Source organism: Schistocerca cancellata, chromosome 5 (assembly GCF_023864275.1).
Source record: "Schistocerca cancellata isolate TAMUIC-IGC-003103 chromosome 5, iqSchCanc2.1, whole genome shotgun sequence".
Classification (NCBI taxonomy): Eukaryota; Metazoa; Arthropoda; class Insecta; order Orthoptera; family Acrididae; genus Schistocerca; species Schistocerca cancellata.
Genome location: NC_064630.1, coordinates 150,502,888 through 150,523,323, shown reverse-complemented (window position 1 = coordinate 150,523,323; position 20,436 = coordinate 150,502,888). Strand labels below are relative to the sequence as shown.

The 20,436-nt window shown below is 44.3% G+C and overlaps 1 protein-coding gene across 1 annotated transcript in view; it reads right to left on the bottom strand.

Moving 5' to 3' along the window:
- Window positions 1-2,067: 2,067 nt before the first annotated feature.
- Window positions 2,068-20,436, bottom strand: part of LOC126188408 (trichohyalin-like) — a 69,771-nt gene continuing 51,402 nt past the window's right edge. Inside the window, exons 3-5 of the mRNA XM_049930010.1 lie at window positions 11,114-11,214; window positions 8,719-11,029; window positions 2,068-2,134 (exon numbers count right to left, since the gene is read on the bottom strand). Of these exons, the coding sequence (XP_049785967.1) occupies window positions 2,068-2,134; window positions 8,719-11,029; window positions 11,114-11,214 (2,479 nt within the window). The remainder of the gene's footprint in view (window positions 2,135-8,718; window positions 11,030-11,113; window positions 11,215-20,436) is intronic.

Sequence of the window (20,436 nt, the reverse complement as noted above, 5' to 3'; positions counted from 1 at the left end):
GGGAGTACAGTTGAAACAGACATGTGACCAGGATGGAGACAAACTGGAGGCAGCCCCGTTATGCTGTGGGGAACATTCACATGGGAATCTTGAAAACGTCAAAAGTGCGCTTGTTGAATCACCCATATTACATCATCCGGTTATGGGCGAACCATTTAAAATTTCAAGAGATGTATCTGATTACAGTATTGTTGCAGAACTTTTGCAAGGAGAGTGGGAACTAAAGAACGTAGAAGACCGAACCATAGCTATTGCTAGCCATAGTCTAAATAAGCATGAATTAAATTATACGGCTACTGAAAAAAAACTGTTGGCAATTGTATGGAGTATCCAAACATTTCAAACACTAGTATGGGGCTTGGAAATCCGCGTTTATACGGATCATCAAGCTCTATCCTTTCTAATGGGTAGTCGATTGTTACACAGTAGATTAATGCAATGGATGCTTTTCCTACAGGAATATGATATTAGCATACAATATGTAAAAGGTTCGGAGAATATTGTACTAAAAGCTTTGTCTAGGTTACCCATAGGAATGGAAGAATTAAAATGTATGGAAGGACCCAGCGTTATTTTTGCAGTTAATTTTGTCAGTAGAATATCCGAATGCCAGGGTACAAGAGATGGCTCAAAGAATAACAGAAAATATCCAACATGATCCCTATTTTACAGAAATGTTTTCTATGTGTATCCGGAATTCCTTACCTCCTAATCACGTAGGAAAATGGAAAGTTATAGGTCATTATTTGTTTTGGAGAGACAGCGTAACATCGCAACGTTGGCGCTTATGCATTCCGAAGGTAATGGAAGATGCACTTGTGTGGTATGTTCATACAGGATATGGATATTTCGGAATCAGAAAGTGTATAACCCATATGAATAAGTTCTATTAGAAGTTTAAGATAGCATCTTTGATTAGAACTTGTGAAATCTGTCAGAAGGTGAAAGAGAATAATACTCCTGTGAAATACAAAATGTATCCAATTATTCCTAAGCCGTTACACGATCTCACAGCAGCAGATTTTTTGGACAAGTTCCAAAAGGAAAGGGAGGAGTGTCATACATTTTGGCCATCATAGAGCGTTGGTCAAAATGTGTTAAACTATATCCAATCAAAAGAACCAACACACAGACAGTTATACACTGTTTACAACAATACTTTCTGGAAGTAGGTAAACCAAAACGGTTTCTTACGGATAATGGCCCCCAACTCGTGAGTAACGAATTTAAAGAATTTCTAGCGTGGGAAGGTATTTGTCAAGTGTTAATATCCAACTTTAACCAGTCCTCGAGTAGAGCACGTGTGAACGAGTAATTAAGGAAATTGGAAAACTTTGCCGTACCTACCGGCATGAAAAACATACTTTATGGGCAACTAAAGACTTTGAACTTATTCTAAATGAATTACCACATTTATCGACTGGGTTGACACCTTGAGAAGTAATAGGCAAACCCTTTGTAGGAGAACCTCTGATTAATTGTTTTAATTGGCGTGGGCAACCTACTGTCGATTAAGAACTGAATCAGGAAATATCTTCAAAGAATTTAATTGAAAGAGCACAACAAAGAGCAAGTAAACATAATGAAAAAGCTGTTAGCCTCAGTACAAGGTCGATGACCTAGTTCAAGTAAAACAACATCTTCAGAGCTCTGTCCTGAAGAAAGAGACACATAAATTTTTCCAAAAATATGAAAGACCATACTGGGTGCAAACGGTAATCCATCCTAAGACATTATTTTTAGTGGACCCTGCAACTCGATCAGAGAAGGGAAAGTACAATGTAAAAGATGTAAAGCTGTACATATCACCCAGGGACATTAATGTTCTGAGGTAACGGGCGGAGTGACAATGGTCAGATCCCGAGTTGTTTTCGGTGTTTCTTCTATAACAGTTATCCTGCACCGAATTCCCTTCCTTTGGATCTTAAACTACTCTATCATCCCATACTCAGAGATTCTATGAAAAAAATCGTACCAGCTACGATTTGTGATTATGTCGTCCACAATTGTTCCTGGTGGGGGATTTCCTTGTTCCATTCAGTTAGACTACTAACAACCTCTGGCTCCCTATATGATCTCTCGTGGAGCTAAGGAAGCTTCTGCATATGTGCTTCTGGTACCACTCTTATTTGCCCTGCAAGAGCACACATGAGGTAGAGATTTGCACAGTGCATACACACCTACCTGTCACCAGGCTCTTCTGTCCTGACTTGTCCCAACTTTGCTCGGCTGCAGCATGAGGTGGAAATTTGTACACATGTTGTCTCTGATCCCCGTTATTTGGCACAGCTCTGGGACAAGATATATTAAGTCCGCCTGGTCAGCTCTTCTCTCCCTCCATTTCGATCGGCGCAGTTTCCACATATATTTAGTCATGTTTTTGCTTGAAATGGTCTTTGTATGTAATCTCTTCACCAGTTTCTTTGCAAACCTGTGTGTAGATGTCTTTGTGAGATCAAGGTCATCAGTTCTGTATGTTCTATTGATATATGGTGTCATTACGATGACTCCAACACTGGTTTTCTTGAAAGGTGCCTGGTAAGCCCTTTATTTGTCACATATTTCTGTGTAAATATGGAGAACTGTGTCCTGGCACATAACTTTCAAAATAATTTCTGAATTCATGACAATACTATTTTCATACTGAATGTAATATAATCGGGCCAAAGTTCCAATTTATACTTCTTGACGCATATTTTTCTTGGTGAACTGAAGGAAATATTAAGTTAGCAGAAGATATAATTAAACAACTGCAACATATAGATTTTCTACTTTTTACCGAATATTTTATACTTTTATGAGATGTGATGTAGATGGGAGGGTTTGTACCAATTTATGTAAAGTATCCCACCCACCCACCCATATATATATATATATATATATATATATATATATATATATATATATATATATATATATATATATATATATATATATATATATATATATATATATTTAAAAAGAAAGATGATGAGACTTACCAAACAAAAGCGCTGCCTCGTCAGGAAAGAGGGAAGGAGAAGGAAAGACAAAAGGATATGGGTTTTAAGGGAGAGGGTAAGTCTTTCCGCTCCCGGGATTGGAATGACTCCTTACCCTCTCCCTTAAAACCCATATCCTTTTGTCTTTCCTTCTCCTTCCCTCTTTCCTGACGAGGCAACCGTTGGTTGCGAAAGCTAGAATTTTGTGTGTATGTTTATGTTTGTTTGTGTGTCTATCGACCTGCCAGCGCTTTTGTTTGGTAAGTCTCATCGTCTTTCTTTTTAAATATATTTTTCCCACGTGGAATGTTTCCCTCTATTATATATATATGGGTGTGTGTGTGTGTGTGTGTGTGTGTGCATATATATATATATGCATTAAAACTGTGATGATTTTACATTGACTATACATAAGGAGGAGGCGTGAGTAATGAAAGAGAACATAGGCCAGAGAGGAATTAATTGTGATAAACATTATGGAATGTCAGTTTAATACATACTCTGATGCACTGTAGGATAGTAGGACTTGAATTATAGGTAGACATAGGTAGACGAAGAGTATAGAAGTTGAGAAGTAGAGGAGGACTCTAGGAATTATATGAAGTATTAAGGAGTATCCAAAGTGTAGAGTAGATTTGTAGCTTTACCAGAAAATATTTAATTATAGTATACATAGGAACATATACTAGGGTAATGAACCATGAGACCCACTCAGAAAGGATAAGCAGGGCATAACCGGCATCTGCTAAGCATATAGGGCAAGCGTACCTACATGGAGATAGGACGACTTGTGGCCTAAAAAATAGGAAAGTTTTATAAAGGGGAATAGAAAGAGGAAGTGCACTCATATGGTCAACCCAGAGGCAAAGTATAGGTAGTGATCCTAGCAGAAGGGGACAGTATCATGACAGAAGTCACACATTTTATAGGAATTGTTGTAGAAACTATGAATTCTATGCACAACGAGCATTATTACGTTTTATGTAAGTTTACAAGTGTCAAAAAGTACACTTTCACGTTGCCCAGAGTTCCTCCAAACTACAAGAGATAATAAATGAGTACATACTTAGGAAAGGTAGTACAAAAGGTGAGATCAGAAAGTAGGTTACTCATGTGTCATGAACACCTGGTGTTTACGATTGGAAAGACAGCAGAAAAAAAGAAAAGGACACTATAGCCCTCACGATTCCTATATATTAAAAGAGCTTACTAAAACCTCGAGTGAAATGCTCACTTTTTATTATCAAAGTAAAATGAGAAAAGAATAGCTAAACAGTAAGCAAAAGGTTATTGACGGTTATTGAAAGGAAAGAAATGTATACTGTTAAAATGTGAGCTGTTATTATGTGTGATATTAATGTACATAATGATTATGAATAAAATGTGGTGTGTTCGATTTGAGGGTGGGGGGGGGGGGAGGGGGGATATATAGTGATTCGAGAATTTCTGCATAAATTCTAGAACCATTCGGCCTTCCACTGTCTCGAACACACGATATATTAGACGTGCGTGGGAAAAAGGAACCCTTTCTACTGTACGCCACCTGTCTGTGTGTGCAGGTCTGAAGTTTGTCGTGAGAAAACTGTAGACACAGCGGTCGAACGGCACCGACAACTCCTTGTCGGTCGGTCTATGAAAGTCGTAGTGAAAGCACACGGAAGAACCAAGGAACTTTTGTGTTATCCTGTGCTGTTTTGTAGTGGTGACTGTTGTTAGTGACAAAACAACAGTTGAGTTGAGAAGACTTTTTAGAGATTCTTAACTTGGACTTGCTAAAGGCAAGACATGTTTCTGATATCTGTGTAGCAGATACGTGACTGTTAAACTAACTCCGTTGTAAATGTAACTTAATGGTGTCTAATAGGAGACGACACGGACGACTTACAAGAAATCAAATATTTATGTAAGAAATGACAAGTTGTTGTTTATGGAAGTTGAGAAATACCGAGAGTGAACTAAAAGTATTATAATGGAATGCCAGTTTAATACTTACTCTGATGCACTGTAGGATAGTAGGACTTGAATTATAGGTGGACATAGGTAGACGAAGAGTATAAAAGTTGAGAAGTAGAGGAGGACTCTAGGAATTAAATGAAGTATTAAGGAGTATCCAAAGTGTTGAGTAGATTTGTAGCTTTACCAGAAAATATTTAATTATAGTATACATAGGAACATATACTAGGGTAATGAACCATGAGACCCACTCAGAAAGGATAAGCAGGGCGTAACCGGCATCTGCTAAGCATATAGGGCAGGCGTACCTACATGGAGATAGGACGACTTGTGGCCTAAAAAATAGGAAAGTTTTATAAAGGGGAATAGAAAGAGGAAGTGCACTCATATGGTCAACCCAGAGGCAAAGTATAGGTAGTGATCCTAGCAGAAGGGGACAGTATCATGACAGAAGTCCCACATTTTATAGGAATTGTTGTAGAAACTATGAATTCTATGCACAACGAGCATTATTACTTTTTATGTAAGTTTACAAGTGTCAAAAAGTACACTTTCACGTTGCCCAGAGTTCCTCCAAACTACAAGAGATAATAAATGAGTACATACTTAGGAAAGGTAGTACAAAAGGTGAGAACAGAAAGTAGGTTACTCATGTGTCATGAACACCTGGTGTTTACGATTGGAAAGACAGCAGAAAAAAAGAAAAGGACAATATAGCCCTCACGATTCCTATATATTAAAAGAGCTGACTAAAACCTCGGGTGAAATGCTCACTTTTTATTATCAAAGTAAAAAGAGAAAAGAATAGCTACACAGTAAGCAAAAGGTTATTGACGGTTATTGAAAGAAAAGAAATGTATACTGTTAAAATGTGAGCTGTTATTATGTGTGATATTATTGTACATAATGATTATGAATAAAATGTGGTGTGTTCGATTTGAGGGTGGGGGGGAGGGGGGATATATAGTGATTCGAGAATTTCTGCATAAATTCTAGAACCATTCGGCCTTCCACTGTCTCGAACACACGATATATTAGACGTGCGTGGGAAAAAGGAACCCTTTCTACTGTACGCCACCTGTCTGTGTGTGCAGGTCTGAAGTTTGTCGTGAGAAAACTGTAGACACAGCGGTCGAACGGCACCGACAACTCCTTGTCGGTCGATCTATGAAAGTCGTAGTGAAAGCACACGGAAGAACCAAGGAACTTTTGTGTTATCCTGTGCTGTTTTGTAGTGGTGACTGTTGTTAGTGACAAAACAACAGTTGAGTTGAGAAGACTTTTTAGAGATTCTTAACTTGGACTTGCTAAAGGCAAGACATGTTTCTGATATCTGTGTAGCAGATACGTGACTGTTAAACTAACTCCGTTGTAAATGTAACTTAATGGTGCCTAATAGGAGACGACACGGACGACTTACAAGAAATCAAATATTTATGTAAGAAATGACAAGTTGTTGTTTATGGAAGTTGAAAAATACCGAGAGTGAACTAAAAGTATTGCTTAGAGTACCTACAGGGTGTTTCAAAAATGACCGGTATATTTGAAACGGCAATAAAAACTAAACGAGCAGCGATAGAAATACACCGTTTGTTGCAATATGCTTGGGACAACAGTACATTTTCAGGCAGACAAACTTTCGAAATTACAGTAGTTACAATTTTCAACAACAGATGGCGCTGCGGTCTGGGAAACTCTATAGTACGATATTTTCCACATATCCACCATGCGTAGCAATAATATGGCGTAGTCTCTGAATGAAATTACCCGAAACCTTTGACAACGTGTCTGGCGGAATGGCTTCACATGCAGATGAGATGCACTGCTTCAGCTGTTCAATTGTTTCTGGATTCTGGCAGTACACCTGGTCTTTCAAGTGTCCCCACAGAAAGAAGTCACAGGGGTTCATGTCTGGCGAATAGGGAGGCCAATCCACGCCGCCTCCTGTATGTTTCGGATAGCCCAAAGCAATCACACGATTATCGAAATATTCATTCAGGAAATTAAAGACGTCGGCCGTGCGTTGTGGCCGGGCACCATCTTGCATAAACCGCGAGGTGTTCGCAGTGTCGTCTAAGGCAGTTTGTACCGCCACAAATTCACGAAGAACGTCCAGATAGCGTGATGCAGTAATCGTTTCGGATCTGAAAAATGGGCCAATGATTCCTTTGCAAGAAATGGCGGCCCAGACCAGTACTTTTTGAGGATGCAGGGACGATGGGACTGCAACATGGGGCTTTTCGGTTCCCCATATGCGCCAGTTCTGTTTATTGACGAAGTCATCCAGGTAAAAATAAGCTTCGTCAGTAAACCAAATGCTGCCCACATGCATATCGCCGTCATCAATCCTGTGCACTATATCGTTAGCGAATGTCTCTCGTGCAGCAATGGTAGCGGCGCTGAGGGGTTGCCGCGTTTGAATTTTGTACGGATAGAGGTGTAAACTCTGGCGCATGAGACGATACGTGGACGTTGGCGTCATTTGCACCGCAGCTGCAACACGGCGAACGGAAACCCGAGGCCGCTGTTGGATCACCTGCTGCACTAGCTGCGCGTTGCCCTCTGTGGTTGCCGTACGCGGTCGCCCTACCTTTCCAGCACGTTCATCCGTCACGTTCCCAGTCCGTTGAAATTTTTCAAACAGATCCTTTATTGTATCGCTTTTCGGTCCTTTGGTTACATTAAACCTCCGTTGAAAACTTCGTCTTGTTGCAACAACACTGTGTTCTAGGCGGTGGAATTCCAACACCAGAAAAATCCTCAGTTCTAAGGAATAAACCATGTTGTCTACAGCACACTTGCACGTTTTGAACAGCACACGCTTACAGCAGAAAGACAACGTACAGTATGGCGCACCCACAGACTGCGTTGTCTTCTATATATTTCACATCACTTGCAGCGCCATCTGTTGTTGAAAATTATAACTACTGTAATTTCGAAAGTTTGTCTGCCTGAAAATGTACTGTTGTCCCAAGCATATTGCAACAAACTGTCTATTTCTATCGCTGCTCGTTTAGTTTTTATTGCCGTTTCAAATATACCGGTCATTTTTTAAACACCCTGTACTTATTTCACAAGTAGAGAGAGAGAGAGAGAGAGAGAGAGAGAGAGAGAGAGAGAGAGAGAGAGTCTTATATGTTCCTTTAACTAGCATCACTCTTCAGAGAAGGAGTTTTTAGAGATTCCAGTAGCCATCTAACCAGCGAAGAAGATTGACTGCACATTCATAAATAAGTTGACTCGTGTAAAAGAAGTGGGAAAGTTGCACACATACTTCACCACTTTAACTCGTCCAAACCGTTAGAACTGGCCACCCAAATGCGCCAGACCTGAATGCAATGGAACACATCTGGGACATGATTGAACATGGCGTCAGAGCTCATTGCCCCTCCCTGGAATTTATGGTAATTAAGGTGACTTGTGTGTGCACTTGTGGTGCCTCCCCCCTCCAGCGACCTACTGAGGCCTCATCTGTGCCAAAGTTGGACAGCTATTGCGTAGGTGGTCATAATCTTCTGTCTTATCAGTGTACGTACACACACACACACACACACACACACAAGATCAATTTTATATACATAGAAGCGAGAAGTTCGTGGAATTTATTTCAGTTTTCGCGGAGCACTCAAAACATGTAATGACAAGACTAGGTTACTGAGACACAAAGCAATTTTAGTCCTCCTCCTCCTCCTCATCCTCTTCGTCATCCTCGTCATCCTCCTCGTCCTCGTCCTCTTCGCTGCTCCCACTCTCGTCCTCATCGCTCTCCTCCTCGGAGCCAGACTCCTCCTCCTGCTGCTGGACAGCCTCCAGCCGGCCCTTCCAGACGGCAGCAGCTGCTGCTATGTCCTCCTCAGTCTTGCACCAGTTGTAGGCTCCGCGACGCATCGTCTCCATGAAGGCGCACCACTCGGCGCGCTCCAGGTCGGCCGCCTCGCCCTCTTGGACTTCGGCATTGCGTTTGGAGATGTCGCACACGGCGTCTACCGAATCGCCGATCCAGCGGGCCCATTCCTGCGCCAGTGAGACACAGCCGTCCAGCCACTGGGTGTATTCAGTGGCATCTAGCACAGGTGGTGGTTCGGGCTGCGGGATGTCCAGTTCTGGCTGCAGGTCGGCTGCCACAGCTTTGGACAGAGCGACGATGGCGTCCCGCGTCTCCTGCTGCAGTGGAATGCCGTCCTCTAATTCGGCCATCCGGCGCAGCTTACGTGCTACTGCCGCCTCCACCTTTCTACGATCTTCCGACACGTCCTCCCCGTCTCCGTCAGCGGACAAAACGTCCGTAGTTGGAGCACGTAATGTGAGCTTTTGCAGTACTTTGCATAATGGGACCTTGGGCATTGCCTGTTGGGGATACAGCGAGACTAGAGCACTGAGCACCGACACCCGCTTCTCGACTACAGGTTCTGGAGGAGGTGGCTCCTCGATTGGTTCCACTCTGAATCCGTCTCCTTCTGCCGTCACCACGTACGTAGTTTCAGAACCCTCACTCTTTCCTTCTCCCTCTATAATTTCTCCCTCTTCTTCTTCTTCTTCTTCTTCTCCTTCTTCACCTTCTTCCTCATCGCCTTCCTCTCCAGGCTCGCCTTCTTCTCCACCTTCTCCCTCTTCTCCCTCTGACGATTCGTCCGGAGGGCCTTCTGGGGGCTCGTTTGGGGGTCCAGTGGCATCTCCCTCTTGAGGGCCATCTGGCGGTTCATCTGCCGGTTCGTCTGAAGTTTCATCTGGCTGGTCGTCTGGTGGCTCTTCTTCTGGTTCTTCTGCAGTTTCCTGCTGTTGGCCTTCATCATCCACTGGTTCTTCACTTTTGGTTTTCTTTGCCTGTTTTCCTTTCTTATCTTCTGCTTCCACTTCCTCTGCACCTTTATCTTTCTTCTTTCCTTTCTTAGCTTCTGTTCCTCCTTCATCTTTATCTATAACTTTCTGCTTACTTTTCCCTTTCTTATCTTCCACTTCTACTATGTCTTCATCTGTACCTTTCTTCTTCTTTTTTGCTTTCTTATCTTCCTGTTCTTCTACCTCTTCTTCTGCACCTTTTTTCTTCTTTTTCCCTTTCTTATCTTTCTCTTCTTCTTCTACTACTTCTTCTTCTTCCTCAGCTTTCTTCTTCTTTTTTCCTTTCTTTTCTTCCACTTCTTCTGTCTCTTCTTCTGCACCTTTCTTCTTCTTCTTCTTCTCTTTCTTATCCTCGACTTCTTCTCCCTCATCTTCTACACCTTTCTTCTTCTTTTTACCTTTCTTATCTTCCTCTTCTTCTTCCTCTTCCTCTGCAGCTTTCTTTTTCTTCTTTGCTTTTTTACCTTCTGCTTCCTCTTCTTCGTCTCCAGCACCTTTCTTCTTCTTCCCTTTCTTCTCTTTTACTTCCACTTCCTCCTCTGATTCTTCTTCCAGTTCCTCTTCTTTCTTATCTTTCTTTTTCTTCGCTGTAGGCTTTGCTTCCTTGCCTTTCTTGCCTTTCTTCGTTGCTACCTCCTCTTCAGGTTCTTCTTCCTCCTCTTTCTGCTTGGCTTTCTCTTTTGGCTTGGCCTTCCCCTTCTCTTTTGCTTTCTCTTTTGCCTTACCTTTCTTCTTAGATACCCCCTCATCAGATTCTTCTTCTTCTTCGTCCTCCTCTTTCTGCTCTGGTTTCCCTTTTGGTTTAGCCTTACCTTTCTCTTTCGGTTTCTCCGCTGGCTTGGCCTTTCCCTTCGCTGGTTCTTTTTTCCCTGGCTTCTTGCCTTTCTTGATGGGTTTCTCCTCCTCAGATTCTTCCTCGCTGGACTCAGAGGAGGAGCCTGAGATGCTCTGCGCGTCTTTGACGACGAGGTCGACCCAGACAGCAAGACGCTCAGAGAGCGCAACGAGCAGCTTGGCGACGCGCTGGCGCTCATCGGGCTTCTTGGGTGGTTTGCCTGCGGCAGCTGCCAGCCGCTGCAGGATGGCCTTTGCCAGTAGGCGTTCGCGCTGTGTATGCGGGCGGCCTGCCCCCACCTGCGAGCTCAGGAAACGTGAGATGTGCGCTGCAAACTTGGCCGCAAATTCCCTGCTCCACTTCTCGTTGGCTCTCGCACCCGCTGCCCTGGCTCCACTTGGCGGCTTCTTGCTGGTGACCACTTTAGGCCGCCCCTTGCCCTTTTGTTTCCTTCTGTCCCTGCCCTTCCCTCTGCGCTTGCGCTTGCCCTTTCCCTTGCCCTTACCCTTGCCTCTTCGGCGGCTGCCGTCTATACGGCACCGGCACTGTTCCCGCATCTCGAGTTGCTCTCGGAGCCTTGCACGGGACACCGCTGTCATCGCCCGCCTGTCAGCAAAACAACAAGTTTAGTGCTGTAAGATGCCAGACACGTATAATATGCTACAGGTAGAGTTACCACATACATTCGTGTCTTTATGGAATCTTTAAGATAGATGGAAAAAGTATTTTGCTAATCGGATAAATTGCATTGTTCATAGTTTCTGTACGATATATGTACAAACTGCGCTTCAAAATACTTTTCAGAGACTTATCCATTACATGACATACGTTTTCTGAATTTACCTTGCGGCGCGGTTTTCGTTTTAATGACGACAATATGTTAAATATGGCATGAACGTACACATTATTCTATACTGCAAGTCAGTCCATTATCTAGACCTATATTTAAAATTCACATTACTTAGCTGCGCCAACTCACAAACCGTGTTATTATCCTGAACACAACTTCGATTACGTGCCACGCTACAAATCGGGCTACAGATGTAAACAAGGTTAGAGGGGCCGCGGGAGGTGGATATCCGATATTAAACTCTAGCTGTAAAATTCATTTCATACTTAGTAGTGGCGGGACAATGACACATGCAATTACGAGTCTGATTAATGTTTCTGCAACAGACCATATGGACAGTGGTTACAGTACTGCAGAAAAGGGGAATTAGTAGCGGCTCCCAGACAAGGTTCTTTTGTGCATCAGTCTAATTCACATGTTATATGAATAATTGCAATTGATTCTGCTGTACTACTCAACGCCAATATATATATAAAATGTTAGGAGTAGAGTAATTTTTACTACAGATCTAGCATATGTGCTCGTGTCCCTAAGGTGCAGTGTTCAACACAAAACCTGGGCACCGGCCAGCCACTGCCCTCGCCCCCACCCTGCAGTGCTCCCAACACCTTCTCCAGTCCAATCTTGACCGATTCACCACTTGGTGCAACCAGTGGTTGCTTAAGGTCAATCATTCCAAAACCCAGGCGATCACAGTAGGCAAAACCACCCTTCCCTTCCGCCTCCTCGATTTCTATGTCACCATCTATGGCCGTCCTATCGCCCTCACCCCCACCCTTAAGTACCTTGGCGTCACCCTTGACCGTCGCCTCTCCTTGACCCCCCACCTCTGGACAATCCAAGCCAAGGCACGCTCCCGACTCCATCTCCTCTAGCTCCTTTCTGGCCGTACATGGGGTCTGGACCCTTACACCATCCTCCATACCCATAAATCCCTCATCCGCCCTATCCTCTGCTACACCCACCCTGCGTGGATCTCCGCTCCCGCTACCTTTCGCAAATCTCTTCAGATCCTAGAACGCCATGCTCTTCACCTCGCCTATCGCATCCGACTCCCCTCCCCCACATGGATCCTGTACGACCTTATTCCGTTCCCCCACCTCCTCCTTTTCGTCGAACGGATACAGATCCTCTACACCTCCCGTAAACTCGATCCTCCTCACCCGCTTGTCCCTCCCATCCTCTCCCACCCTCGTCCACTGTCGCGTCTGAATTTCCACGTCCCACCTGCTCTCCATCTCCACTCTCCATACCCTCTCCCAAGGTGGCTTCCGCCAGCTCACCTTCCCTCATGATGCCCTCCTCCCCTCCATCTACCCCTCCTACCAACTTTGATCCTCCCTCCCTCTTCCTGTGTTTGTTCCTATGGGCGCCCTCTCTCCCTTCTCTCTCCCTTCCCTCCCTCCTCCCTTTCTCCCCACTCCTCCCCCGGGCTTCCCATATCCCCATACCTTCATTCCTCCTACCATCTCCTCTGCCATTGGCGTCTCTGCTCTCCCCTCTCCCTCCCCCACCCCCTTCTTCCCCTCTTGGCAGGTCCCCGGACTCGCACACGTTAAGTGGACATTCGCGCTGGAGATCATCACCATCAGTTTCTCGTGTGTGTGCCATCGTGTTTGTGGTTTAGTGTTTTTCGCCGTCACGCTCCTTCGTTCACCTGTACCGTCTAAGTCGTCAGTGTTTTACGCAGTGCCGACAGTTTTTCGTGTTTTTTTTTCGTCGAGTGTGAACGGCTTCGTGTTATTTGTTTGTGTGTCTACTGTATTTTGCCCCCACTTTGTTCTGTATCTTCTGTGTCTCCATTGTATTTTCTCTGTAAAACTTGTGGCTGAAGAGCAGCATAATGTGCTGCTGCCAGCCCACCTTACTGTAAGGAGTCAAATAACAATAAAGAAAAAAAAAAAAAATGGGCCACTGGAGAGACTAAGTTCGAGTAAAGCCAGCCATTCCTCAGAATTCTAAGTCCCGACATATGCACGATTTCGCACCATTGTAAAATGCTAAAGAGTCTGGAGGAAGTGTTGTCCCCCTCCAGAGCTGTTCCAGTAGCGTTATCAGCTGGTGGTCTTGTGATAAAGAGCACGAAGTGTAGCCACGAAGTCGCGAGTTCGAGTCCACATGTTTCCTTAGTTTTTAAAGCGCATTTCTGCTAAAGTTATCAGTCTGATTGAACCTCAAACATAATATTCTTCACTTTCTAGCCCACCAGTAAGAGCACAAAGTTCCAGAAACAATTTTGCGAATCTACTCGTGGCTACATCAAGACCAGAGCGGTATACGCTGGGCAGTTTACCCGCCGCACCGCGGCCACAGGCTGCCAACAACCAGTGACAACCGAAGAGCCACTTCATGTCGATCGCTGTCCGACCAGGTGACCGGGGGCCGGCGCTATGAGCGCATTTATCAATTGCAATTTTGTCGGTTGGGTTGGGTTCTTTGGGAGAAGAGACCAAACAGCGAGGTCATCGGTCTCATCGGATTAGGGAAGGACGGGGAAGGGAGTCGGCCGTGCCCTTTCAAAGGAACCATCCCGGCATTTGCCTGGAGCGATTTAGGGAAATCACGGAAAATCTAAATCAGGATGGCCGGATGTGGGATTGAACCATCATCCTCCCGAATGCGAGTCCAGTGTGCTAACCACTGTACCACCTCGCTCGGTTGCAATTTCATTGTTTGAAGTTCTAGTATTTAGCTTGCAGTTACGTAGTGGATTTTTTTAATACTTGGAACTTGGGAACGTTGAATAAGCGTCGTAAAACAGAGTCACAACTGGAATGAAGTCTCACATTTGCGACATAATTTTCGCTTTGGGTTTAATAGAGGAGGCGAAGGCACTGGTGGCAGCTAGAATCCTATGTATTGAGTGTGTGGGCGAGTACTTTCAGACAAAACAGGTAAGGAAAGGATTTTCTTGTTTCAAGAAAGATTGTCCTGGAATAAATGTGTTTCAGCATCGCGCCCTGCCAACAACAGTGACAAAACTCAAAAATGAAGTACTTGAGAGATCAACTTACAGAAATCGTTCTATAAAACTTATACTGAAATAGTATAAGCACTCCGTCCGACCGCCGTGTCATCCTCGGTGGAGGATGCGGATAGGAGGGGCATGGGGTCAGCACACCGCTCTCCCGGTCGTAAGATGGTATTCTTGACTGAAGCCGCTACTATTCGGTCGAGTAGCTCCTCAATTGGCATCACGAGGCTGAGTGCACCCCGAAAAATGGCAACAGCGCATGGCGGCCTGGATGGTCACCCACGCAAGTGCCTATCACGCCGGACAGCGCTTAACTTCGGTGATCTCACGGGAACCGGTGTAGCCACTGCGGCAAGACCGTTGCCCCACTGAAATAGTATAAGCTTGCTTTAAATTTAAGTACTGTTGGCAGTAAATTGTATTAAATTTTTCGAGGAGTTGTGACACTGCTCAAATATTACTCAGTGACAAATTGCCGTTTATTGACTGTTGTCGCATTCCTTGCCGCGGTGCGATATGAGGTGGACTGTGACCATTTAACCGTCGTGCAACATTTGCATTCAATAGGCAAGGTTCAGAAGTCGGGTTTAGGAGTACTACATGCTCTTAATTCAAAGATACCAAAATTAAACGGCTGAATATTACTGCACATTTTCCTGAACAGCATCACTTCGCCCATTTGAATTCCTATTCAGTATTATTACTGGTGCCGAGTTATGATGAGCTTATGTTTACTTCTTAAGTAGACGTTAACGTCTGAGCCCTAACAAAAGACATACTCGAGCAAACGGCAGTGTCAACATAATATATTTCTACATGGCTGGCTCTGAGCACTATGCGACTTAACTTCTGAGGTCATCAGTCGCCTAGAACTTAGAACTAATTAAACCTAACTAACCTAAGGACATCACACACATCCATGCCCGAGGCAGGATTCGAACCTGCGACCGCAGCGGTCGCTCGGTTCCAGACTGCAGCGCCTAGAACCGCACGGCCACTCCGGCCCGCTATATTTCCACATATTGAGGTGGCGGGTATCATTCCGGATATCAACGCAGCTCTTGCACGATATTTCGACAACTTAACTTGTTGTCTTGCAAAAACATCTTGCAAAAGCAATATCCAGCAGAATACCTGACACCTCAAGATGTAAACAGATCGCCGGGAAAGTATGAAGAATTAAATAATATATTTCATATGGTGGCTGAAAAAGTGTGTTGTGTGCTACGAACACCTTCCCAAGAGTGTTTTCAATGGCAGCTCGTATTAGTTGTCAACATTGAGATACATCTCGGCGCAGTGTAAGGAAAACGACCGACAGAAATCTACATCTACATCTACATTTATACTCCGCAAGCCACCCTACGGTGTGTGGCGGAGGGCACTTTACGTGCCACTGTCATTACCTCCCTTTCCTGTTCCAGTCGCGTATGGTTCGCGGGACGAACGACTGTCTGAAAGCCTGTGTGCGCGCTCTAATCTCTCTAATTTTACATTCGTGATCTCCTCGGGAGGTATAAGTAGGGGGAAGCAATATATTCGATACCTCATCCAGAAACGCACCCTCTCGAAACCTGGCGAGCAAGCTACACCGCGATGCAGAACACCTCTCTTGTAGAGTCTGCCACTTCAGTTTGTTAAACATCTCCGTAACGCTATCACGGTTACCAAATAACCCTGTGACGAAACGCGCCGCTGTTCTTTGGATCTTCTCTATCTCCTCCGTCAACCCGATCTGGTACGGATCCCACACTGATGAGCAATACTCAAGTATAGGTCGAACGAGTGTTTTGTAAGCCACCTCCTTTGTTGATGGACTACATTTTCTAAGGACTCTCCCAATGAATCTCAACCTGGTACCCGCCTTACCAACAATTAATTTTATATGATCATTCCACTTCAAATCGTTCCGCACGCATACTCCCAGATATTTTACAGAAGTAACTGCTACCAGTGTTTGTTCCGCTATCATATAATCATACAATAAAGGATCCTTCCTTCTATGTATTCGCAATACATTACATTTGTCTATGTTAAGAGTCAGTTTCTACTCCCTGCACCAAGTGTCTATCCGCTGCAGATCTTCCTGCATTTCGCTACAATTTTCTAATGCTGCAACTTCTCTGTATACTACAGCATCATCCGCGAAAAGCCGCATGGAACTTCCGACACTATCTACTAGGTCATTTATATATATTGTGAAAAGCAATGGTCCCATAACACTCCCCTGTGGCACGCCAGAGGTTACTTTAACGTCTGCAGACGTCTCTCCGTTGATAACAACATGCTGTGTTCTGTTTGCTAAAAACTCTTCAATCCAGCCACACAGCTGGTCTGATATTCCGTAGGCTCTTACTTTGTTTATCAGGCGACAGTGCGGAACTGTATCGAACGCCTTCCGGAAGTCAAGAAAAATAGCACCGACCTGGTAGCCTGTATCTAATATTTTCTGGGTCTCATGAACAAATAAAGCGAGTTGGGTCTCACACGATCGCTGTTTCCTGAATCCATGTTGATTCCTACATAGTAGATTCTGAGTTTCCAAAAACGACATGATACTCGAGCAAAAAACATGTTCTAAAATTCTACAATAGATCGACGTCAGAGATATAGGTCTATAGTTTTGCGCATCTGCTCGACGACCCTTCTTGAAGACTGGGACTACCTGTGCTCTTTTCCAATCATTTGGAACCTTCCGTTCCTCTAGAGACTTGCGGTACACGGCTGTTAGAAGGGGGGCAATTTCTTTCGCGTACTCTATGTAGAATCGAATTGGTATCCCGTCAGGTCCTGTGGACTTTCCTCTGTTGAGTGATTCCAGTTGCTTTTCTATTCCTTGGACACTTATTTCGATGTCAGCCATTTTTTCGTTTGTGCGAGGATTTAGAGAAGGAACTGCAGAGCGGTCTTCCTCTGTGAAACAGCTTTGGAAAAAGGTGTTTAGTATTTCAGCTTTACGCTTGTCATCCTCTGTTTCAATGCCATCATCATCCCGGAGTGTCTGGACATGCTGTTTCGAGCCACTTACTGATTTAACGTAAGACCAGAACTTCCTAGGATTTTCTGTCAAGTCGGTACCTAGTATTTTACTTTCGAATTCACTGAACGCTTCACGCATAGCCCTCCTTACGCTAACTTTGACATCGTTTAGCTTCTGTTTGTCTGAGAGGTTTTGGCTGCGTTTAAACTTGGAGTGAAGCTCTCTTTGCTTTCGCAGTAGTTTTCTAACTTTGTTGTTGTACCACGGTGGGTTTTTCCCGTCCCTCACAGTTTTACTCGGCACGTACCTGTCTAAAACGCATTTTACGATTGCCTTGAACTTTTTCCATAAACACTCAACATTGTCAGTGTCGGAACAGAAATTTTCGTTTTGATCTGTTAGGCAGTCCTAAATCTGCCTTCTAGTACTCTTGCTAAACAGATAAACCTTCCTCCCTTTTTTTTATTTTCCAATTAACTTCCATATTCAGGGATGCTGCAACGGCCTTATGATCACTGATTTCCTGTTCTGCACTTACAGAGTCGAAAAGTTCGGGTCTGTTTGTTATCAGTAGGTCCAAGATGTTATCTCCACGAGTCGGTTCTCTGTTTAATTGCTCGAGGTAATTTTCGGATAGTGCACTCAGTATAATGTCACACGATGCTCTGTCCCTACCACCCGTCCTAAACATCTGAGTGTCCCAGTCTATATCTGATAAATTGAAATCTTCACCTAAGACTATAACATGCTGAGAAAATTTATGTGAAATGTATTCCAAATTTTCTCTCAGTTGTTCTGCCACTAATGTTGCTGAGTCGGGGGGTCGGTAAAAGGAGCCAATTATTAACCTAGCTCGGTTGTTGAGTGTAACCTCCACCCATAATAATTCACCAGGAACTATCCACTTCTACTTCACTATAGGATAAACTACTACTAACAGCGACGAACACTCCACCACCGGTTGCATGCAATCTATCCTTTCTAAACACCGTATGTACCTTTGTAAAAATTTCGGCAGAATTTATCTCTGGCTTCAGCCAGCTTTCTGTACCTATAACGATTTCAGCTTCGGTGCTTTCTATCAGCGCTTGAAGTTCCGGTACTTTACCAACGCAGCTTCGACAGTTTACAATTACAATACCGATTGCTGCTTGGTCCCCGCATGTCCTGACTTTGCCCCGCACCCGTTGAGGCTGTTGCCCTTTCTGTACTTGCCCGAGGCCATCTAACTTAAAAAACCGCCCAGCCCACGCCACACAACCCCTGCTACCCGTGTAGCCGCTTGTTGCGTGTAGTGGACTCCTGACCTATCCAGCGGAACCCGAAACCCCACCATCCTATGGCGCAAGTCGAGGAATCTGCAGCCCACACGGTCGCAGAACCGTCTCAGCCTCTGATTCAGACCCTCCACTCGGCTCTGTACCAAAGGTCCGCAGTCAGTCCTGTCGACGATGCTGCAGATGGTGAGCTCTGCTTTCATCCCGCTAGCGAGACTGGCAGTCTTCACCAAATCAGATAGCCGCCGGAAGCCAGAGAGGATTTCCTCCGATCCATAGCGACACACATCATTGGTGCCGACATGAGCGACCACCTGCAGATGGGTGCACTCTGTACCCTTCATGGCACCCGGAAGGACCCTTTCCACATGTGGAATGACTCCCCCCGGTATGCACACGGAGTGCACTTTGGTTTTCTTCCCCTCCCTTGCTGCCATATCCCTAAGGGGCCCCATTACGCGCCTGACGTTGGAGCTCCCAACTACCAGTAAGCCCACCGTCTGCGACCGCCCGGATCTTGCAGACTGAGGGGCAACCTCTGGAACAGGACAAGCAGCCATGTCAGGCCGAAGATCAGTATCAGCCTGAGACAGAGCCTGAAACCGGTTCGTCAGACAAACTGGAGAGGCCTTCCGTTCAGCCCTCCGGAATGTCTTTCGCCCCCTGCCACACCTTGAGACGACCTCCCACTCTACCACAGGTAGAGTATGTTGGTACTACACGATAATGCACTCTGCTGACGTCACGAACAAAAATATTCAGGAATTTGTTTGGAAAGTCATACCTCACGCACTTATTCTTCTGATCTTATGCCCTGAAATGTTTATCCTTCCCGCTCCTTATCGAGCAATCGTCAAGATTTCCGGAGGAAATTTCGGTTCTAACCTAATTTGACGATATGTTAAATCAGAAGCAGTAGGTTTCTACAGGCATGGAATCGGTAATCTACCTGAGCATTGTCGGACTGCTTTCGATAATATGAAAGAATATATAGGGTGTCCAGGAGAAATGGTAAACATTCAGGGACACGACAAGAAACGATCTTTCAAAGCAAAAAAGTCTAGTAGACATGGGCTCTTAGATGCAGACTTTAAAAGCTATGAGTACTTTTTTATATTCGATACTGTGAAAGAAATCTCTTCTACTGTAAGCCCTTTGTTTCCCGATTTTGGAATGAGGTGGTATGGTGAAAAACAAGAAATAGTTGTCTAGTAGTCGTAGGCCCTAAAATGAAAACCTTGACTAGTTAATTAAAAGAGATACATCAGCGAAGAGAAAGAAGACCTCAGAGCTCTTGAAATATGCATCTTACAGTTCATGCCCACTCGGCTTTTTTGCTTCGAATGATGGCTGTTGTCATGTCCCGGAATATTGTCTGTTTCTCACTGGGCACCCTGTATTATTGACAATTAATTTGTCTCTAACTATTAACATTTAATTTAATAAACTAATGCAAAATGCTATGAAAATATGAACTGTACTAATAGAAATCAGTTACAACTTACCACCATAACTTTATGACAAAAGATTAATTTCATAAAACCTGAGGTATATGCAGTATGATTGTGCCTTTATTGGCACGAATTAGTAGGATGTTACACATTTTTTACTTCGAAACGGTCTATGTTTACTTGCTGTCATATTTCATACTCAGGTAGAATGAAAAATTCCTATTTCGTAAGTAAACTCGTGAATTCGCAGTTACCAAAAATTATGTTGGCAGATTTGGAAACACGCATTTTCAGTG